The following is a 23,700-nucleotide window of genomic DNA, read 5'->3' as shown; positions in this document are numbered from 1 at the left end:
CACGGCGATATATATCGGCAGACAATCTGTATCAGTTGAAACGGGCTTTAAAAAGCACAATCTCTGGCCGATTGTAGAATCAGCGTTTTTGTGACCTTTATATAGCTAGAGTTATGTTTTGAGTTATGACCGATCTTGTTCTTTATTATCTACTGCACCTTTTATTCTTGTATTTGATGTCTTTTACCCTGCCTGTATCTCCCCCTCCCCTGTGTTGCTATGACCCCTGAATCTCCCCAACAGGGTTTAATAAACATACGTGTTATCTTATCTTAGTTTCGAACAATTGGTATCGGCCGATATGTCTAATCTGATATCGGTATCTGCCTCAAAAAGCCATAGGGGCGCACCATCCCTGGACCTCCTCGTCCCTATAGGCCCGTGGTCTGACCTAGCAGCTTCTCCGCCAGCGTGGTGAGCTGCTCGATGGTCAGGCCTCTCTTGGTGGTGGAGGAGAACTGCCAGCTGAGCACCTCTGCCACCTGGTCCCACGTCCCCACCGGGGGCTTGGTGAAGAAGTTCACATTCTGCACACACACAAAGAATTACATTACATTACATTACATTAAATAAATAAATAAATAAATAAATAAATAAATAAATAAATAAATAAATAAATATATAAATAAATAAATAAATAAATAAATAAATAAATAAATAAATAAATAAATAAATAAATAAATAAATAAATAAATAAATAAATAAATAAATAAATAAATAAATAAATAAATAAATAAATAAATAAATAAATAAATAAATAAATAAATAAATAAATAAATGTCAATCCTCTCACTCCAAGCAAAGCAACAACTGAAACACGTAACATATTTCCAGTCGGAATGGTTGTAATCACTCGTTGGCCAAGCCACAAAGTTGAAAACCGATGATCACAAAAAAGAAACCATGAAAAAAAAGCTCTTTCCATCTCCATTTTAGGTTATCAGGTGTGAGGTCTGCAGTGAGGTTGAGGTCAGGGTTAACCCTTTCACTGCCAAACTACCAAATGGTTAACCCTTTACTATCGCACTACAGACGGTTAACCTTTGACTACCACACTACAGGTTAACCCTTTACTATCACACTACAGACGGTTAACCCTTTCACTACCACACTACAGAAGGTTAACCCTTTACTATCACACTACAGACGGTTAACCCTTTCACTACCACACTACAGAAGGTTAACCCTTTACTATCACACTACAGACGGTTAACCCTTTCACTACCACACTACAGTAGGTTACCCCTTTACTATCACACTACAGACGGTTAACCCTTTCACTACCACACTACAGACGGTTAACCCTTTCACTACCACACTACAGTAGGTTACCCCTTTACTATCACACTACAGACGGTTAACCCTTTCACTACCACACTACAGAAGGTTAACCCTTTACTATCACGCTACAGACGGTTAACCCTTCACTACCACACTACATAAGGTTAACCCTTTACTATCACGCTACAGACGGTTAACCCTTCACTACCACACTACATAAGGTTAACCCTTTACTATCACACGATAGTAAAGGGTTAACCTTCTGTAGTGTGGTAGTGAAAGGGTTAAGGTATGAGAACAACGTTTAGGTCAAAATCGTGCCGATGTTCTGGCTTTTGCAGCTTGGCCAAACGAGTTAACAACCGTCAGACCGGGGAGGACCGAAGCTCAGCCCCGGCCCGCTCCACCAGAGGGCGCCGTGCGTTACCTTGGGGTGGTTTGTGAGCATGTTGTACCACAGTATCGACGCCCAGGCGTTGGGCATCTGGCAGATGTTGGAGATGACCACGACGGGCAGGGAGTGGGTCTGGAGGACGAGACACAAAAACAACAACAGTATGAGCTGTGTGGCTCTTTTTCAACCCTTTCACTGCCACACGACAGCCGGTTAACCCTTTCACTGTGACAATACAGAAGGTTAGCCCTTTACTATCACACAACCCCGACGGCGATGCTCCATCATTAGCATCATTAGCTCCGCATCCGTGATAGTAAAGGGTTAGCCTTCTGTCGTGTGGCAGTGAAAGGGTTAAATGTGAAAGGACTTTTCTTTTCCTAGATTTGACACCGTGTTTTGGGAAACGGTCTGTGTGTGTCATCCGTCAGCAGAAAAGTATTTAGCCCAAAACACCGCCAAGTAGGACACACACACACACACACACACACACACACACACAGGGTTGCAAAATCTTGGGAATATTCAGAGGTGGAAGTTCTCCAAGGGAATGAACGGGAATACAGTATATGGAATAAAATGGAAATATGAGGGTCAATTTCAATTTACCATGTCATATGCAGATAGAAACATAAACCTTTTACCATATGCACTAAGCGTACACAATTGCAAGCCCTTGCAATAGAAATGTAAAATTCACAATTTACTCGCGAGTTGAACTTTCACCGACAAACAATGTCGATTTATTTAGCACATAATCTCACACATATAACCAAAACAGTTTTGCACACAATCATTTAGTCTGACAGTAATTGCGAGGTAATGAATTTGAATTATGTCCTCCAGTGATGTCATCGGAGGGCACCGAATCCTTGTGTTGTGTTAATTACAGCTCAATGAAATGATGGACATGAAACAGTAGCAATTAACAATAAATTAACTGAGGATTCAGTGTCCTCCGATGACATCAATGGAGGACATAATCAAGCACATTTCATGTCAATAACGGTCAAACGTGAATGTGTGCAAAAGGGTTTCGAGTTCTGCAACATGTGTGAGATTTTGTGCAAAAGTAATCAGCGTTGATTCTACTCCTTTGAAACTCTAACCGTGTGTCACAATACTTTCAGCCATATCTACACATGAATATTTGTAGTCAATAATATTTGTTTGTAATAAATGTGAACCTTGTAGCAGATGAAGACCCATTTACATAAAGAAAGATAAGATACATGAATCCTACAATCATTCTACTGTTTTATTACCATCTACCGGTATTTAAAAATGGCCATTGAATCAAAAAGTAAACAAAGAGGCCTATCAAGAAGTTAAGATCCTAATATGAAAAACTACGTGATTTAATGCTCTATGTCTTACCTCGTCTATTTTACTTATTTTATGTCTGCACTTTATGTTATGCATTGATCTTGATCTGCCAATTGTGTGCTCATTTTATGCCTGTCTTTTTTTGCTGCTAAGAAAAATAATACAATTATATAGTATTATAGTATATAGTAGTATAGTATAGAATAATACATGATATAATAGAACAGTGTACTATAAATATATAGAATGTGTGTGCGTGTGTGTGTGTGTGTGTGTGTGTGTGTGTGTGTGTGTGTGTGTGTGTGCGTGCGTGTGTATATAAATGAATGACCATGGCAAACTACTCTTGCAGAGAGAAACCTACCACATACATACCCTTCAGACTATGGCCCCTATTGGACTTAATGAAGAGTTTGATATCAAACCCTTCCTGTAAACACACACATTCTGTCTTTGGTTCTGTTTTTAAGTTCTCATTATATTTTTTGCCCTCAATTTTACATGTGAAAGTGTGATACATCTAGCTACTATTGTTATTGAAACATGTATGTTCTAACATTTAAGCTGTACATTTTTTTAGCAAATGTGTAGCCTATAGGCTAATTGATTCAAACTTTGACCTGGTTCATCCCCTATGTATATATACCCCACCCCTTTCACATGTTGGGGACACTTGACAAAGGCCACAGGCCGAAATGTTGTGTTTATTTGAATAAAACTTGGGAACACTACAGACGGTGTGCTGATTTCTTTTTGCAACTTCATAAATGAACAAACCTCAGTAAATATGCAATTTAACTGATAGATACACAAAATGTATTTATGTTAATTTAATTGTGTTGATGTTTTAATTTCTGCAAAATAAGTATGTACATTTTGTTTGGTTTGGTAAACATTGCGCTATGAACAGTCTAGTATGTGTGTAGGGGCCGGTACAATAGGAGTTTTCTTCTTCCTGTTCCTTTCGGCCATGGAATTTAGTGGAGCATATTAAGTGAACTATATGTATTGAGGACACTCTTGGGACTGTAACAATTCCAATGTACGAATAAATAAATAAAATGAAATGGGAAAAAATTTAATCCTGACGATTTACCGCTAGATTTAGACCATTTTATGAGACACCTCAGACGGAGCACGTTGAAACTGAAACCGAGACACAATTAAATCCCTCCTCCCCGGTCTGTCTGTCTGTCTAGCGAGGGTGGGTGGGGGGCCTGGCTTACCTCCAAGTCGATCTTCAGGCCTTGGTGGTAGACCTCCGTCTCGAAGGTAATGAGGTGGAGTTCCTCGGTGACGATCAGAGAGGCCTGTGGAGAGAAGAGCTTAGTCAGAGCTGCTATAGGATACAGATCACACTGCGTGCATGTTGCTCATCTCCGTGCCCCCGAGATAAGCCTCGTACTTACACCCGCGTTTAACCCTTTCACTGCCACACTACAGAAGGTCAACCCTTTACTATCACACTACCGACGGTTAAACCTGTCTAATACTTTGCTTAATACTGTCTTTACACTGTACAGTGATACTGACCAGCAGCGTAACTAGTAAGAGTAGGATATGTACAGATATAGATAGTATTTACAGTAGGGCTGCACGATTAATCGTTTTTTTATCGAAATCGCGATTTGGAATGATGCAATTATCAAATCGCCAAGCCTGCAATTAAAAAAAAAAAAAAAAAAAAAAAAAAAAAAAAAATTTACATTTAACCAGGAAGTCCCATTGAGATACAAGATCTCCTTTGCAAGGTAGACCTGGCCAAGATGACAGCAATAACATTTGCAATACATCACACAGCAATAAAATGTGCGATACATCACACAAGAACATAATAAATGTGCATGTATACAATACATCACATGTAAACACAAAGCAGAATAGTCTACATGATAGTAAAAGTGTATAATACAGGGTAATACAGTAATTTTGCAGTTGGGACCCGACTACAGAAAGCAGCAACATTCTTCCTGTAAATTTTTTTTTAAATATGTTATAATCGCATCGCAAATCGCAATCGCAATATCTGTCAGAATAATCGCAATTAGATTATTTCCCAAAATCGTGCAGCCCTAATTTACAGATGTGTAAAAGGACTATGTGCAGGTAAGTACAGACAGGTGTGGATAGATATATACTGTATGTGATGATAATAAATATATATTATCATCATAAGTCGTAGTAAAGGGTTAACCTTCTGTAGTGTGGCAGTGAAAAGGGTTAACCTTCTGTGTATTGTCGCAGTGAAAGGGTCAACCGTTTGGTAGTGCGGCACTGAAAGGGCTAACTTGATTTAACCCTTTCACGAACCACACTACCAAAATGGTTACCCCTTTCACTGCGACATTACAGAAGGTTAACCCTATTCACTGCCACACGACAAAGCGGTCAACCCTTTCACTGCCACACTACAGACGGTTAACCGTTCACTACCGCACTACAGAAGGTTTACTGTTCACTGCCACACTACCAAATGGTTACCCCTTTCACTGCGACAATACAGAAGGTTAACCCTTTTCACTGCCACACGACAAAGGGGTCAACCCTTTCACTGCCACACTACAGAAGGTTAACCGTTCACTACCGCACTACAGAAGGTTAACCGTTCACTACCACACTACCAAATGGTTACCCCTTTCACTGCGACAATACAGAAGGTTAACCCTTTTCACTGCCACACGACAAAGGGGTCAACCCTTTCACTGCCACACTACAGAAGGTTTACTGTTCACTACCGCGCTACCAAATGGTTACCCCTTTCACTGCGACAATACAGAAGGTTAACCCTTTTCACTGCCACACGACAAAGGGGTCAACCCGTTCACTGCCACACTACAGAAGGTTAACCTTTCCCTACCACACTACATTAAGCCGTCTGTATAGTGTGGTAGTGAAAGGGTTAAAAAGGCGGGGGTAGGCGATTCCAGAGAAACGAGGAAGAGTGAGCCTACACGTCGAGCAGTCACGTATCTCGAGACCTGCATCTTAACAAGCAATCAGATTAGCGTCTGGTGTCTCTGCGATTCTGTGGAAGACATGTGTTGATAGGACACAACGCCAGGCGTTTGAAAGTGATGCGTTTGCTCCATCCCTGCTGATCTAATCTCACTTTTGATCGTGTCTCTGAAATCGCCTACCCCACCTTTAACCCCTTCAGACGTACGACCACACCGGTTTGACTAGAACATTCGTATGACGAGAAATTACTAGAGGAACTCACATCTGAAGGGGGTTTTAAAATCGGTTTCATCTATAAGTTCCTCATTGCAGAGTACAGTTATCTGAAACAAGTGTTCTGGGTGTTGCTCTTCTACACCAAGGGTTCTCAAACTTTTTCATACCGTGACCCCATTTTATTTAGGATTTCTTTTGGGGACCCCACACTTAACGTATCGCGTCATTTCAACGTGGAATTAAGGAATATCAAAATAAAAGCACACGTTGTTGAACTTGATCATGCATATTTATTAGAAAATGTAATTACAGCACTATGTTATCAATACACATTTATGGAAACGAGGCATATTTAGCCAAAATATGTTGCCAGAACATTAAAAAAATATATATATATTTTTTTTTACTTTCCACCCCACTGTGACCTACCCGCGACCCCAATTTGGGTCGCGACCCATAGTTTGAGAACCACTGGACTAGAGCATTGGCAACTGAACTGACGAGAAATCCAGAGGCACTCACATCTGAAGGTTTTTTTTTTATCGGTTTCATCTATAAGTTCCTCATTGCAGAGTACAGTTATCTGAAACAAGTGTTCTGGGTGTTGCGTTACACGTGTAAAGTGTAAAAAAGAAAAAAAAAAAAAAAATGCTTACGTCGCTGTTGGTCCGCCCACCGTTGCCACATCTCTGCTCTCTGAGAGTCTGCAACAAACAGGTCAGAGGTCAAACACCCGGCCCTTTTACAAGAAACCGGTCACATTTTTGTCAATTGACGACCTTCACACATAAGAGCAAAATGGCCGCCCTGTTTCAAGTTTCTCTATTAGTTGTCATACAAAAATACAGAATACTTTTATATGAAATGCTTTTTTCAGTGTGCTAGATAAAAATAGATAAAGTATAAAATAGAAAGGCAAAAGTAGGTAAACAAAGTGTAAACAAAAATATATTCAATATACAATATACAATACAGAGTAGAAAAAATTTGTAACTGAGTTACAATACAATACACAGTACAATGCAGAAATGGGATGAGGTACAATTTAGGAGGGTAAGGTGCAATGAGGTATGAGTTGTAGTGCAAATCTCTTTACCAATAAATATATAAAGTGTGTTAAAGTGTCTAAAGTGGGTGCTACGGTGAGTTGTTTATTTAAAGTGAGTGTGTGCGTGTGGATGTGTGTGTGCGCTGTGTGAACAAGGTCGACGGGCCAAGGTTAACCCTTTCACTGCGACAAATTAATACACAGAAGGTTAACCCCTTTCACTGCCACACGACCGCCGGTTAACCCTTTCACTGCCACACGACAGAAGGTTAACCCTTTACTATCACACAACCGACGGTTGTGTGATAGTAAAGGGTTAACCTTCTGTCGTGTGGCAGTGAAGGGGTTAAGGTGGTCTCTCTCCCCGACTCACCAGGTGCTTGAACTCGGCCGACAGGCTGCCGTTGTTGGACTCCTCCATGTTCATCACCTTGGTGTTGGTGCCCAGGATGTTGAACTTCCGGGACCTGGGAGACGATGAGCGTGCAGGGAGTGAGCGTCACAGGGTTCCCACAAGACATTGCAAAATGAAATTCAAGGACTTTCAAGTACTTTCCCCAAGCGCTCTTTTTTTCATTTTAAAAAGGGCATTTAAAAGGGATCCAATTCACTTTTAAATGTTTTTGCGTTTTTGTCAATATTTATGGCTTAAAAAAACAATCTCCGACAATTAGTTACACTTTAGATAAAGAAATTAAATGTCTTGATTCAGACATTTTTTATCATGAATGAACAAAACGTTCAATTTGAATGGTTGATTTGAATTCCAATGACTTTTTAAGCACCTTGTTTAAAAATTGCTGTTTTAAAAGGAATTCCAGGCCTTGACTTTTTTTTTTTTTTTTTTTAATCAAGGACTTTAAGCACTTCAAGGACCTTGTGCGAACCCTGCGCTACAGGCCGCCATGTGCAGCGTAAATATTCTCAGTCTGAAATATTTTTTAAAGCAAGAGGAATTCTCAGAAATCATCAAAATCTTACCCTCGAATAGCAGCCACATCCCCGGATTCCCTGGGGGGGGGGGGGAATAAAAAGGTAAATTTACATTTAGTAATTTAACTGACGCTTTTATCCAAAGCGACTTACAAATTGTGAACAACAAGTCAGCAGGAGGGGTGCATCTCTGGCAGCTAAGGGTCAGTAGCGTTGTTCGTCAAATAAATTAGATTAGATTGAATGTATCGTCATTATACAGCACAGGTGTGCAAATGTAGCAGTAAAGTGTGATAGTAATATACAATGTACAGGTGATTAAACCGGGTACAAAATATACAAATTAGTACTACCGAGTGTAGTGCTAATCAGATGTATGTACAGAGTTGTAGTATTAATATGTACAGTGATACAGGTATAAAGACACTATGGTAGTAAGTCATACTGACCAGCAGTGTAACTAGTAAGAGTAGAATATGTACAGATATATAGTATCTACAGATATGTAAAAGGGCTATGTGCAGGTAAGTACAGACAGGTGTGGATAGATATATACTGTATGTGATGATAATAAATATATATATATATATATATATGGTATATAGAGCATTATTGTACATGCCATCATACAGAGCTATGGGTTATATGCAGGTGTATAAGTAAGTATATAGAGGGATTATATGCAGGTATATATATACACTGTAAATATAAGAATATAAATGCAAATATAAATATGCTGTATATGTACAGCACTATTGTACATGCTATCATATAGAGGATATGGGTAGAATATAGTATTAGTAGTGTTGGTCTCGAGTGTTACACTCCCGAGTGCATAGGAGTATAGACATGTTAGCGTGATAGGTAGTAGTACATTAAGTACAAGTATAGTAGCATAGTAGTTGTAAGGTACGTAATAGTAAGGTTCGTTTCTTTGGGGGGGGGGTTGGTAGCAGCATGAGGAGAGTGAGAGGAAAGCTGGTGAAAAAAAAAACTCACTTGTCGATACAAACTTTGATCTTCAGCTGGTAATTCAGTTCAGGAAACTTGACCAGTAACCTGAACAAGGAAGAGAGGCAGTATGAAATACCCATCAGGTTTCCTATAACTAGGGCGAAACTATCAGGTGGATTTCCCCCAGACAATGCAAGGCGGATGGATGAGCCGATATTCGTGACAATAATAATAATAATAATAATTCATTGCATTTATAAAGCGCTTCTCAGGAAGCCGAAGTCGCTGACATTAGGTGGGGAAAACAGAGAAAACAAAGAAACAAAAGGAACATAAGACCACGGGGGGAAAAGGGAAAACAGCATGAGATACACAGAAACATAAGGCCACAGTAACAAACATCAGGTGGGTTTTGAGGCGGGATTTCAAGGTGGAGAGTGTGGGGGAGTCTCTGATGGTCTGAGGGAGGGAGTTCCAGAGTCGGGGTGCAGTGCGTGAGAAGGCCCGATCACCAACGTTTTTGAGCTTGGATGACGGGACAGTGAGGGAGGCAGTGGAGGAGGACCGGAGGGAATGGGTGGGGCGGTAGGGAAGAAGGAGATCAGTCAGGTAGGGGGGGGGGGGGGGGGGGGGGGGGGGGGGCAGGCTATGGGGGGCTTTGAAGGTGAGGAGTAGTGTTTTGAAGTTGATGCCACCCCTTTTACGCCCCGCTGTGTTCTGTCCGCGGCTCGATGCCCCACCGTCGGCTTGGTCTGCCGCACCACCACACGGGTAGACAGGGTTCCCACAGACATTGCAAAATGAAATTCAAGGACTTTCAAGTACTTTTCCAAGCACAATTTTTCATTTAAAAAAAGGGGATAGGATACAATTCACTTTTAAATTAAGTTTTTGAAGAATCTGATCCAATATGTATGGCTTAAAACCAATTTCCGACAAATAGTTAAATTTGAAATAAAAACATTTTAATTTCTTGATTCAGAAAAAATGTATCATGGATGAACAAAACTTTCAATGCAAATGGTTGATTTTAATTTCAAGGACTTTTTAAGCACCTTGTTAGAGAATTGGCTGCTTTCAAGCTGAATTCCAGGCCTTGGCTTTTGTTGGTAAAAAAATAATCAAGCACTTTAACCCTTTCACTACCAAGCGACCTTGGGTTCTATGAAAGGCGCTATATAAATTTGATCTATTATTATTATTATTATTATTATTATTATTATTATTATTATTATTATTATTATTACCACACTACAGAAGGTTAACCTTTCACTACCACAATATAGACGGTTAACCTGAGAAATGTTCAACACCTTCACCACAGGATACCGTCTGATGGCTAGATTAGGCTACAAAGTTATACCTGCATAGCGCTTATTATGCATTATATACACACACACACACACACACACACACACACACACACACACACACACACACACACACACACACACACACACACACACACACACACACACACACACACACACACACACACACACACACACACACGTAACATTTAACATCTTCAATCAAGTTGTACATGTTTTAATTGATTGTTATCCTTACTTGTCTAATTGTTATGATTGTATATGCTGTGTGAATGTATGCCTTTTTTTTTTGCTTAACTCTGTGTGTAAACTCGACGTGACTGTAAATGAGGGAAACCTCAGTTGCCTTTCGAGTTTAAATAAAGATTTGAAATAAAAAATTTAAATGATTAGGCCTATGACAAGATTTGTCATAGCCTCACTATTAGAGAAAGTAAGCTAAAAGTAACATGAGTTTACAACGCACCCCTATGAATAACAAGTAATATAATTAGGGATGCTCGATATTGGCTTTTTTACCGATACCGATATACCGATATTGTCCAACTCTTAATTTCCGATACCGATATCAACCGATACCGATATATGCAGGGTCCCCCGCCCCCCCCCCCCCCCCCCCCCCCCCCCAAAATGGAATAATTTCAGGTAATTAGTAAGTAAGTAAGTATTTATAAAGCACCTTTCATACATGTCATGTAGCTCAAAGTGCTGTACACAATTATAGGCATATATAACGATAAAAGCAATAAAGTCATAGTGATCAGTTAAGATCAATGTTAAAAAAAATATATAATTGTAATGTCCATTAACATTACATATCTCTTGTTGTGGAATTAACACAACATTATGCATACTTTTGACAATAAATAAAATCAGAATTTGTTCTTACTTGCTTGCCTGGGTAAATAAAGGTTATAGAAATGTAAAAAAATAAAAATAAAAAAATTTGAAAACCGATACAGATATTTTCCGATATCACATTTTAATGCCGATATCGGCCGATAATATCGGTAGGCCGATAATATCGGACATCCCTAAATATAATTAATCATGCTACATTTAATTTAGAGTAATAAGTAACCAGAATATTTTATTTTGAAAGCTTGCCTAACAGAAAAACGTGACAGAGATGTTTTCAGCTCTTATCCCATCGCACTCCATCGTTGGAGATTCTTCAAGTGGTGCCTCATTGTCTAATAGTTCACTCAGCTGTTCCCGAGGTGTAGGCGGATGGACTAGACCAGTGGTTCTCAAACTACGATTCGCGACCCAAATTGGGGTCGTGGGTAGGACAGTGGAGTCGCACATTGGCAAGTAAAAAGAAACTATAAATAATTTTTTATTTAATTTTTTTAATGTTCTGGCAACATATTCTGGCTAAATATGCCTCGTTTTATAAATGTGTAAACATTTGTGCTGTAATTAAATGTTCTAATGAATATGCATGATCAAATTCAACAACGTGTGCTTTTATTTTGATATTCCTTAATTCCACGTTGAAATTACGCAATAAAATTAAGTGTGGGTCCCCAAAGAAAATCCTAAATAAAATGAGGGTCACGGTATGAAAAAGTTTGAGAACCCCTGGACTAGACGCACGCGACAATAATAAAAATAAAAAAATGTCACATGCATAACTCACGATGCATAACTTTCTCGAGGCTTTTGGAAATGTAGGAGAGACCTTGCTCTAGAGATGACATGACGTGCTTTATGAATATGTGATGTGCGGCAAACTGGAATGCAGTTTGACGTCATTGCTGAGAACCAGGGTATCTGCAGGTTTCAACAACTTAAAAATGTAAGACTTTTTAAGACCTTTTTAATACCGCTTAATGGTACCAGCTAGATCCAATGCCAATTTCACGACCATACCAACAAAAAAAACACACTGAACACTGAACTGGGGGCTGCACTTGCACGCCAATTTAAATTCTCACACGTTCCATGTCTAATAGTGCACTCCGGTGTTCCCGAGGTATAGGCGGATGGACTAGGTCTCCAACAAACATTGTTATCGATTTCACATGCATAACTCACGATGAGGAGTGAAGACGACAAGCTTTTGGAAATGTAGGGGAGACCTTGCTGGTCACGGAGTAGCTGAGATATGAGAGAGAACTCAAAACTCAAGTCATACAAGTAGTTTTTTTTAACCGCAAATGCGGTGGTGGCGTCCGTTTCAAAATGTCACCACAGGAACTGAATTTTTTTTCAGCACAGAAAAAAAGGCCCAAAAAGCAATTCTTCAGAGCTTGCAATTTTATAGATTCAGAGAGTCGAGACCAGAGTGCAATCTTCAATTATGTGGCGCTTCATTTTGGCTAAATTGTACAATGCATTCTAACAAATGAAAGACAAAATATTTTTTTATATGAGGTTATGTGTGGGGTGACGGGGTCCACCGCTGTTTCAACATCGATTAGGATTTGGAATATCTTCTAGTGTGTGCCAGGCATGACCCCTGCCCTCATTAAATGTTATGTCACTTAGCCTACGTCTCCATGTCCCAAGAATGACTTAATTCCAAAGTAGATGATGCAGCGTTACTGTTTTTTCTCGAGACTGGTGTACGAGTCCAGGGCAGCCAGTTGATGTACTGTGAGCTTTTATTTTGTGTCTTCTCACTTTTTTTTTTCCACAATTATTTTAATTAGACATAAAACATGTAGTCTATTATTATTATTATTATTATTATTATTATTATTATTATTATTATTATTATTATTATTATTATTATTATTATTATTATTATTATTATTATTATTATTATTATTATTATATCATGTTCTCAATTATATCATGTTCTCAGCCTTTTTTCCAGCCCACCGTTTATGCGACAACTGATAGCTCGATTAAGCAATATTCCTGTGGGTTGGTGGCACGGGGCAGCACTCAGTGGTTATGATATAACTACAAGCTAACCCCCATGGGATTAACCACAACATGAAAACATCCCTGCACCGCAATGCGGCAAAGGGGAGTCCCTTTCACACAGACGCTGGGACGAACCCGGCCCGGCAATTTAAAAGGCGCTACAGGGGCTACAGACAGTGTGAAAGGGGCTACAGACAGTGTGAAGAAAGGCGTCCCGCATACTGTGCCTTACCTGACTTTGTTAGTGAACTGCACTCCTGTCTTGATGACCAGTGGCCTGTCTGGATGCATGGGCATACAGGGCTGTCTTTCCACCACGAAAGCACTGGAGGACAGAAAGAGCAGAACGATTTCTGTGAGGTTTTTCCAGCTAAAATGCCTCCATAAAAACCAACCGCACCATGTTCTAAAAGCTGAGGCTCGTCTAGATGACATAATAATGTCCCTGATGAATATTTGATGTGCGGAAAACTCGAATGCAGTTTGACGTCATTGCTGAGAACCAGGGTATCTGCAGGTTTCAACAACTTAAATGTAGGACTTTTTAGGACCTTTTTAATACCACTTAAATGGCACCAGCAAAGTCAAATATCAATTTCACGACCATACTAGAAAGTAAACACATAGCAACACTGAACTGGCGGCTGCACTCGCACGCCAATTAAAATTCTCACACGTTCCGTACAAGGTCTCGCCAGACGCACCAAGCTCCTGGTAGCACCCGCAAAAAACAATGACTTGAATACAAAAACATTTAATATTTGTAATATTATTTCATCGCCCGACAACCGGGCTGTCCGCCAATTTTCTTTTTATGTGCAAATTAAATGCAAGACTTTTTAATACCTTTTAAGGCCTTAAATTGAGAATTATGAACTTTTAACACTTTTAACCCTTTCACTGCCACACTACCAAATGGTTAACCATTTCACGGCGACAATACAGAAGGTTAACCCGTTCACTGCCACACGACAAAGGGTTAACCCTTTCACAACCACACTACAGACGGTTAACCCTTTCACTACCACACTACAGACGGTTAACCCTTTCACTACCACACTACAGACGGTTAACCCTTTCACTACCACACTACAGGCGGTTAACCCTTTCACTACCACACTACAGACGGTTAACCCTTTCACTACCACACTACAGACGGTTAACCCTTTCACTCCCACACTACAGAAGGATAACCCTTTCACTACCACACTACAGAAGGTTAACCTTTCACTACCACACTACAGCCGGTTAACCCTTTCACTCCCACACTACAGAAGGATAACCCTTTCACTACCACACTACAGAAGGTTAACCCTTTCACTACCACACCACAGGATGTTAACCCTTTCACTACCACAATACAGAAGGTTAACCATTTGTAGTGTGGTAGTGAAAGGTTAAAGACTGTCTAACACCCTGCAGATACCCTGTGGAACATTAGTGAAGATAGGGAGCGGCGTCCTCTCTGACCTCTTCATGAGGGTTCTGAACAGGTCCACGATCTTCTCCTCCAGGGCGGGCCGGTGCTGGATGATGGGGTCCCCCTTGTAGGAGACCTTCTGCTGCAGCTCCTCCAGCTTCTTGATCTGCTGCCGGATCTGGAGCTGGGACTCGGCCAGGGACGTGATCCTGGTCAACAACACAGAACATTCACTTTGTACTAGGGCTGGGCGATAAATCGATTGTATCGATTAATTCGAATGAATGATTTAGGAAGATTTTTTTTAATAAAATTGATTAATATATATATATATATATATATATATATATATATATTTTTTTTTTTAAGTCGACCAATAGTCGACTAACGGCACATTTTTGCCAATCCTAGTCGACCATCCAAATCCTTAGTCGGGGACAGCCCTAGTAGATACAGTACTGAATTTGACCTAGTTGTGACTATAAATGAATAAATCTCCCAGTAGAGTGTTTTTTATCGATACCCGGTTAAAAAAAAACGGGGAAAGGGTGCGTTCGGGTTACCATTGTTCCAGGCGGTCCAGGCATATGTTGGGCGGCCCTCCGATGCAGGCGATCTGCTGCCTCCTCTTCCAGTCCGCCAGCTCCTCGTCTGTCAGGTTCTTCTGAACAAAGTCCATGGCGGTCAGCAGCCCTCCCATCTCCGTCACGATTTGCTGCAACAGATAACCGCCGGTGTCACTCTGACTCAACTACTGTGGCGGGATGACCTGGACTCATTTAAATTGCCTCGTGTAACGCAATAAAGTAGATCTAGGAGGGACTGGGAGACCCATGTTACTGAAACACTACATGAGCGATGGATGTCATAGTGTAGAGCTATTATTTTAACATGTAGACCACTTATTCTAACATGTAGACCACTTATTTTAACATGTAGACCACTTAGGGCTAGATCCACAAAGAATGGATTGCGCGGTGCTAATTGCACCCTTACTTACAATTCATTATGAATTGAAAATGGGGGATCCTGATGTAAACAAGACGAAAGTCTTTCTCTGGTCTGCATCCCCTTAACACCTGCGCGGTGATTGATTGAATGAAAATGTTATTAACAGATTGCAGAATGGGTACAATACAGTACGGCTCAATACACACAATTGTTAAGAGGATGCAGACCAGAGAAAGACTTTCGTCTTGTTTACATCAGGGTCCCCCATTTTCAATTCATAATGACATTGTAAGTAAGGGTGCAATTAGCACCGTGCAATCCATTCTTTGTGGATCTAGCCCTTAGTTTAACATGAAGACCGCTTATCTTAACATATAGACCACTTATTTTAACACGTAGACCACTAATTTTAACACGTAGACCACTCATTTTAATATGTAGACCACTCATTCTAACACGTGGACCACTTATTCTAACAAACAAAAGAAATAACACATACAGCACCTTTCATTTCAAATGCACGGCACAGAAGCCGGCCCGGCCGTCGCAAAAGAACCGCGCTGACTAACAAACAACAGAAGGACAGGCGTGGCGACTAGGGATGGGTACCAAATCCGGTACTTTTAATCACGTCGGTACTACCGAGTACGGTACCGATTCACGTGAGATCCACCGGTGCCAGATTTCTTCTTTTTTATTTTAAGTCCAATGACGTCAACGTTTCGTTTACCGCAAAACGAAACCTATGAAGTGTGCCGCACGTTCACGTCAACGTCAACGCGCAAAATACACGCTTACCTAGGATTTGACTTGATTCAACAACAACAAAGCAGTCGGGGCGATGGCAAGCCGAAGACGGTTGCAAGTGTGGTTACATTTTACAAAGCTAGATGCAGACAACGCTCGCTGCAATATTATATATATATATTAACAAATTGTTCTAAATAAATAATAATGATAATAAATCATTTGAATTTTGGACAATTTTTTTTCAACTGAGGTAGGTAGATTACATTTCAAGATTCAAGAGATTTATTCGTCACATACATACAGAGACATATAGTGGAATGAAGGTGGCCATGCCCGCTTTGATTGTGCATAAAAATAGAAATAATAATAGAATAGATAATAAAATAGACACGATAAAAAGTACTAAGATAAAATACAATGGTAAGCTCACGAATTAAAAGGTAATGAGTCCTATATACAATACTAGGGGTGTAACGATGCATCGATTAATCGAAATGCATCGATTCTAATGTGACGATTCAACTGCATTGATTTGAAAATGTTAGAATCGATTATAATCGAAATGAATCCCAAAAAGAAAAAGAAAACTTGTGTGTGTATTGTTTTTATTGACCTATAGTCCATTCATGCTGAGTGAATCAGTTCCCCCAGCCACATTTGTGTATTCAAAATTTTTGGGGGAATTAACCGATAGAAAATGTATCGACATTTTTTCGAATCGTGGTCAAATGAAGAGATTTCATGATGCATTATATATACAATATATATATACTATACAATATACAGTTATACTATACAAAAACATAGTTGTTGTTTTTTCGGCAATTTTTCGACACTAAAGTACAGAAAAAAGGTACAGTCAAGTACCGGTATCGATTCACAAGTACCGGTTCAAATGTGAACGGTACCAGACCCTAGTGGCGACCTACCCTCCGGAGCTGGTCCAGGGCGCTCAGCATCTGCTCCAGCTGGGCCATCTTCTGCCTGGTGGCGGTGGCCTGGCTGTTCCCGTTCAGGTCCTGGGACAGCTCTGAACACACAGGCAAGTCAAGCTTTATTTATACGGCACGTTCACGATGACAATAAAAGCCACCCAAAGTGCTTTACAGGTAGAACACAATAAAGAACACGCACAGTACAGTAACAAATAAAATACACTAAATTACAGTAAATAAATATAGTACACTAAGAAACAATAAACATTATCAGGTTTGGGGATAGTCCCGTTTTATAACCTCATAACATGCGCCCAGAAAAGCGGCCATTTTTATTTTTACTTGAACTTGATGACTGCATACTTTTTTGGCAAAGCTTATCTTTATACTTTATACTTATAGCACATGCATAAGCCTGGTCTCTATTTGAAAGATAAAATTCTGAAGTTTCTTACACAATAAAGAAATATCACTTTTAGTGCTAATGAAATAGAGTAACATAGGGATGAACTTGAGTTGTACTACGTTTTTCTGTAGTAGTTGCAATATCCAAAAAATGTATATCCCCAAAAATTGGTATAAGCTGGAAAACACTACGGGTCCATAGCCTGAAGTCTTATGTAGTACAGGTCCAAATTTCATATAAATCCGTTCAGAAATGGGTGATTAAGAGCGATTTTGGTAAACTGTGTACAAAAAGAAAAGTTCTCCAGTATTCCATTTCCTCATTGACGGCAATGCATTCTGTGTGTTTTTCACTTCCTGTTTTCGCTCGTAAATTTTCACCTAGATCCCTGAATCGCATAACCCCACGTGGGGTATCATTGGAAAACTACATTCATTGGCTACAACCCTGTCCAATCATTTTCACAATCTGCGAATGATTGACAGTTCTAGAGCCTCGGGAGTCTGGGGTGGTAATCTGACACTTGCATGTACAAAGTCGCACACCTGACATATTGGCATGTAACTCGAGAACGGATTTGGTCGGGTGAGGTGGCATTAGAACGGCAACAAATATATATATATATGTTTTATAGAAAATGCAGACCTCAGCCGCTAGACGCTCGCAAAAGTGCCATGTCGCGCTGGTGGGCACATCGTCCTAAAGACGGCCCGGATACGGGCCGTTGCATGTTAACTGCTTTCAACACCTGCCCCATCAGTTATGAGAGGTTAAGTCCAGGATGACTGTATTTTTACTGTAAATGGCAGATCTCATTGTACACTACTACCTACTACTCTTGTGACCAAAAAAGAAAAAGAAAAAGCAAGAAAAAGCAAATGCTTAAAAATGTACTCAAGTACAAGTAAAAAGTATACAAGCTTTTAAAAAGTACTCAACCGCTTCGATTCTGGAGTAAATATACCAGTGACTCGTTTACTGTTCACCTCTACTTATTGCTAGACGAGAAAAGGTCAGTTAGAATTCATCCGAACCTCCTTGGCTTTTCAGCGTCTTGTAGTTGAAGTCAAAGTCGTCCTGTAGGTTCTCAAGCATCTTCATCTTCTGTTCCATGTCCTGGAGAAGGAGAGAAAACACGTAATTATGGTCAGCGTTCTGCGTACATGATAATCATTCACTGACGGAAGTATGAAGGCCCTTTCAAACCGACGACATAAACAATCTAAATGGGCACTAAGTGTATTTCCTGTGGCAGCGTTTGCTAATGCAACAGACCACATTACCACGAACCCCGTGCCTTTTTTTCACCAGCCTGTGGCGGAAATAAACCGTCTTTTCCTTTCTTCCCGTTCACCAGTGTCCTTGATACTGCATGTGGCGTTAACGGGGAAAATTGGGTTTCACCAAAAGGATTTTACATTTCGTTAACGTTCCGATTTCTAAAAGCCAAATCGCTAACCCTAAACCAACAATCACTTTAAACCAAATGTCACTTTAAATAATGGAAAAGTCACTTTAAAGGAATGAGGCATTGTATAATAGTTTAGATACATTAAGTATAATAATGACAGTTAAAATTGTATATTGTATAGTAGTGTACATAGGAACCAGTGCCCTCTCAGGTATTTATTAGCATGTCTATTTTTATCATGCACATCTTGTGTCTTACCCGTATTTTTTTCTATGTCTATTTTATTATTGTATTATTGCACAATCGATGCAGGCATGACCACCCGCATTTCACTGTATGCCCTGGTATGTATGTGACAAATAAACCTCTCGATTCTTCTTTATTCTAAACGACGAATGTTGCACCGACACTGATCTGCAGTCCTAAGCTAGTTTTGGCTATCGGTTTCCCCCCCTTTTTTTTAACTGCCGCTTAAAATGAAAGATCCCCTGCTTTATCGGAGAGCGAAAGGTACACCAGGCAGAAGGCTTTGTTCACAGGACCACAGCTGCATGAACCACAGACAAAGCTAGCAGCGATCTATTAATAGTCCATTCATTTTCCTACTGTACAACAGCCGGAGGAGCTCCTGTGAGAGGTCTATAGGGAGGTGTAGTCTGACGTCACTGGTTGTTCCACCCGTATATAGGGATTTATCATTGGGATTATCGGCTATTGTAACAATTCTGCCGCATGGGAATTGAAAAGCGTTCCATTTTTGCACAAAATGAGTTCCCTTCTATCCCTAACATTATTGTTTAAGAATTTTTGGTTGAAATAAAATTTGGCGATTCTTTTTTATGATTAATTGCGAATATTTTCATGTTGAGCTATAGATTGTGGATGAATAAGCACAGAAAGGTATACACCATGCCAATGTTAATGCTTTATTTGTTTTAAACGAGACGATTTAGAAATGGGCAATGGGGGAAATACATTGCGTTGGACAGAGGGTGGAACACGAAAAACGGCAATGACGTAACCACTACACCTCCCTATAGCCGACACCGATGGGAAAGACGTTTAGGCGGCACAAGCCGTTACCGTAGCAACGGAATACGCGGCCGATATAAAAAGGTCTCGGGGCCTCACCTGCACCCTCTTCCTGATGTCCTGCAGGTTGTGCTCCAGGATCTGCTGCTTCTCCGTCGTCACCGTCCCGGAGGGGTGCGCCGTCTGGCCGTCCTGCGGGGGGAACCAGAGAGACACGTGTTAAGGGCTGTGAGGTAGAGCTGTCCCCGAAGCCTGTTTTTGGGTTTCGAACTTCGTCAGGGTTTTTCGAACCGACGTTAAAACCTTTGTTTTTAATAATTCAAACAAATGTATTAAATTATTATAATTTTCTTTTTAATAAATATCCTCAAACTAAATCCTCAATTTGAATAAAGTGATTAATCTGATTAAATTAGTATTTTTTTTTTATTAAATCAACTTTCTTTAATGAATATAACTAATCAGTTTTAATACTATAATATTAGTGTAGCCTAATCTTTATCTGCAACTGTGAAGAAAAACCCCATTGGTTTAAACAGAATGAATAGACGCATAAAAAAAAGTATTAATTTTTTTTTTCTTTTTTAAGTTTTACTAAAAAAAATATATTCAAATGTTGATTTGGAATTCGAATGCCAACGTAACGAACGAAGGTCAGAACGAAGGTCCGAACGTTTGGGCTCAGCCCTACTGTGAGGTACACCAGAAATGTTAGGGATGTACTCTCATGGATACACACAAAGGGTAATTTTTATTCAGTAAATATAACATAGGTACATTCAGACCCGGCGCCATGGGCGGGCATTGGGGGGCCGGGCCCGCCCACTGAGTCAGCTGTGCCCACCCTGGTAAAATTTTTTTTTTTTGGTCAATCAAAGTCGACTATGCAAATCCTTAGTCGGGGACAGCCCTAGTGGGCACTGATGTCAACAACAACACTACTGAAGCTAGCACGGCACTCTGTGAGAATTCGTTTTCTACCCTCAAGAACATCTTTACAGAACATCGCCTTAGTATGCTTCATCGATGCAAGGCCAATTTAATTCAGTTGGCATTTGAGAAGGACTTAACAAAAAAGTTCAGGAATGAGTGGAGGGGCAGTGTTTTAAGAAGATTTCACTCTGTCCCCAAACACCGCTTGCCGCTCTACTAATGATGGTGAGTAGCCTGTGGAGGAATTTAGTTTGCTTTTTTATGCACCACAATGAATGGAAGCGGACATGGCCGGTTAGCCTCCGGGAGAGATATTAGTTGGACAATGTACGCTTCCATTCATTGTGCTAAGCTAGGCTAACATGCAGCCAGATAGCTTTCTACTGAACGCACAGAGAGAGAGAACTGGTATCCATCTTCTTGTCTCTCTTTGGAGAAGACTGTAAGTTAATTTCCCAAAATGTTGGCGTGTTCCTTTAAGTACTGTTTTTAATAGTTTGTTTTGCTTTACTGGTTTTACTCTTTTATAAAAAAAAAATTTAATGGTGCATTTATGTAGCGCTTTTATCCAACGCTCTTTACAATTTGTGTTCCTCACACTCACACACAGACGACAGAGGCGACCATGCAAGGTGCAAACCTGCTCATCGGGAGCAGTTAGGGGTTAATAAGTGTCTTGCTCAAGGACACATCGACACGCTGCCCAGGAATCGAACCTGGGAACCTTCCGACTACCAGACGACCGCTCTACCTCCCGAGCCACTGTTGCGTCCATTTTTAACGTTTGTCAACTGTAATGTTTCCCCAAGGGGATCAATAAATTATCTATCTATCCATCCATCCATATATCTATATTAGCGATGGGCATTTTTAAGACAAATCCAGATCGATTGATCGCATGCTATACTCGAGTGATCGTGACGTGTATTACTCGAAAAAAAAAATAAAAAATAAATAAATAATAATAAAATTTCAATTACAATTTTGTTTTTTAAAGTTAATTTTGTTCATTCACGTATATGTTTAAGGAAACCAACAAACAGTTATAATATTACACATACATGTGAAACAAATATGTAAAAAAATATATATACGATTTTTTTTCTTCATAAAAATTATTAATAATTTAAGATCGATTTTTCTCATAGCTAGTACGATTACTCACGCCCATCCCTAATCTATATATCTCTCTCTCTACCTGTGCAGTGGTGGTGGCCGTCTGCAGCAGCCTCTGCTCCTCCCACAGGCAGCGGGCCACGATGCGGGCAATGTCCATGGGCTTCTCCAGGTACTTGCTCTGCAGGTGCTGCTTGATGCGCCGCAGGTTGTGCTGGTAGAGCACGTTGTTCTCCTGCAGGAAGCGGCTGTACTGCTGGTCGATCTCCCCCAGCAGGTTGTGGAACACCAGCGTGGCGTGGGACTCCTTGTTGGCGGCGTAGGCCCTGGAGGAGGAAGAGGAGGAGTTCACGCTTTATTTAACCCTTTCACCGCCGCACTACCAAACAGTTAACCCTTTCACTGTGACAATACACAGGTTAACCCTTTCACTGCCACACAACAGCAGGTTAACCCTTTACTATCACACTACCGACGGTAACCGTCGGTAATGTGATAGTAAAGGGTTAACCTTCTGTAGTGTGGCAGTGAAAGGGTTCAACTCCAGGGACGCAGAGGTCCCCCCCTCGTGTACAGTGACGTCCAGCGTACGATTAAAAGATAAACAAGTAACCACAGCACGGTAAACACAAGATGGAATAAGATAAAAACAAGATGGAAAAAGATAGAAACAAGATGGAATGAGATAAAAACAAGATGGAAAAAGATAGAAACAAGATGGAAAAAGATAAAAACTGGATGAAATAAGATAAAAACAAGATATAGAAATAATAGTGATGCACGATGTGAAAATGATGGCCGATACCGATATTTACCGATGTCAAAACACTTTTTTATGATAATCAAATAAAGAGCTATTTTCCAAAACGCATTTTTTATTTTTTTTACTTTTGTAACTTCTTTTCAGAAATGACTGATATTTTGAAACTATTTAAGACCAAAAAAAAAAAAAAAAAAAAAGAGATAAAAAAAAAAAGATACAAAATATATATATTTTTAATATTGGCCCTATCTTGATATCGGACCGATACCGATGTATAAAAGAAAATGACCATATCGGCCGATATTATATCGGTGGCCGATATATCGTGCATCACTATGAAATAAGATAGAAACGAGATGAAATAAGATAAAAACAGGAAACACGAAACAGTAAAAGCAGACTAAAAGCAATCACAAAATGACATACAATGGTTATAAATCAAAGCTTTAAATTGTGCAAAGGTTGGAAAGAATATCAAACTTTAAAGTGCATTGAAGGGCGTTCCAAGAGTACGGGGAGCACTAAAAGAGAAGGCAATTTTCTCCTAAATTAGAACAAGCTCTGGGAACCAGTAGCATATTCTTGTCTCAAAGATTAAGCCATGCATGCAAGTCTAAGTAAGTACACATGGCCAATACAGTGAAACTGCGAATGGCTCATTAAAT

At 39.9% G+C, this 23,700-nt stretch overlaps 1 protein-coding gene across 7 annotated transcripts in view; it reads right to left on the bottom strand.

Moving 5' to 3' along the window:
* stat3 (signal transducer and activator of transcription 3 (acute-phase response factor)) overlaps window positions 1-23,700 on the bottom strand; it is a 56,208-nt gene that overhangs the window by 14,438 nt on the left and 18,070 nt on the right. For all 7 annotated transcript variants that reach the window (XM_084329700.1, XM_084329703.1, XM_084329701.1 and 4 more), the window contains exons 3-16: window positions 22,355-22,598; window positions 20,323-20,415; window positions 18,815-18,896; window positions 17,369-17,469; window positions 15,302-15,453; window positions 14,789-14,947; window positions 13,551-13,643; window positions 9,156-9,215; window positions 8,205-8,234; window positions 7,597-7,690; window positions 6,832-6,879; window positions 4,228-4,311; window positions 1,709-1,807; window positions 392-527 (exon numbers count right to left, since the gene is read on the bottom strand). In XM_084329700.1, coding sequence (XP_084185826.1) covers window positions 392-527; window positions 1,709-1,807; window positions 4,228-4,311; window positions 6,832-6,879; window positions 7,597-7,690; window positions 8,205-8,234; window positions 9,156-9,215; window positions 13,551-13,643; window positions 14,789-14,947; window positions 15,302-15,453; window positions 17,369-17,469; window positions 18,815-18,896; window positions 20,323-20,415; window positions 22,355-22,598 — 1,475 coding nt within the window. The remainder of the gene's footprint in view (window positions 1-391; window positions 528-1,708; window positions 1,808-4,227; window positions 4,312-6,831; window positions 6,880-7,596; window positions 7,691-8,204; window positions 8,235-9,155; window positions 9,216-13,550; window positions 13,644-14,788; window positions 14,948-15,301; window positions 15,454-17,368; window positions 17,470-18,814; window positions 18,897-20,322; window positions 20,416-22,354; window positions 22,599-23,700) is intronic.

Source organism: Notolepis coatsorum, assembly GCF_963971535.1.
Source record: "Notolepis coatsorum genome assembly, chromosome: 14".
NCBI classification, from domain to species: Eukaryota; Metazoa; Chordata; class Actinopteri; order Aulopiformes; family Paralepididae; genus Notolepis; species Notolepis coatsorum.
This window is presented reverse-complemented; position numbering and strand designations above follow the sequence as displayed.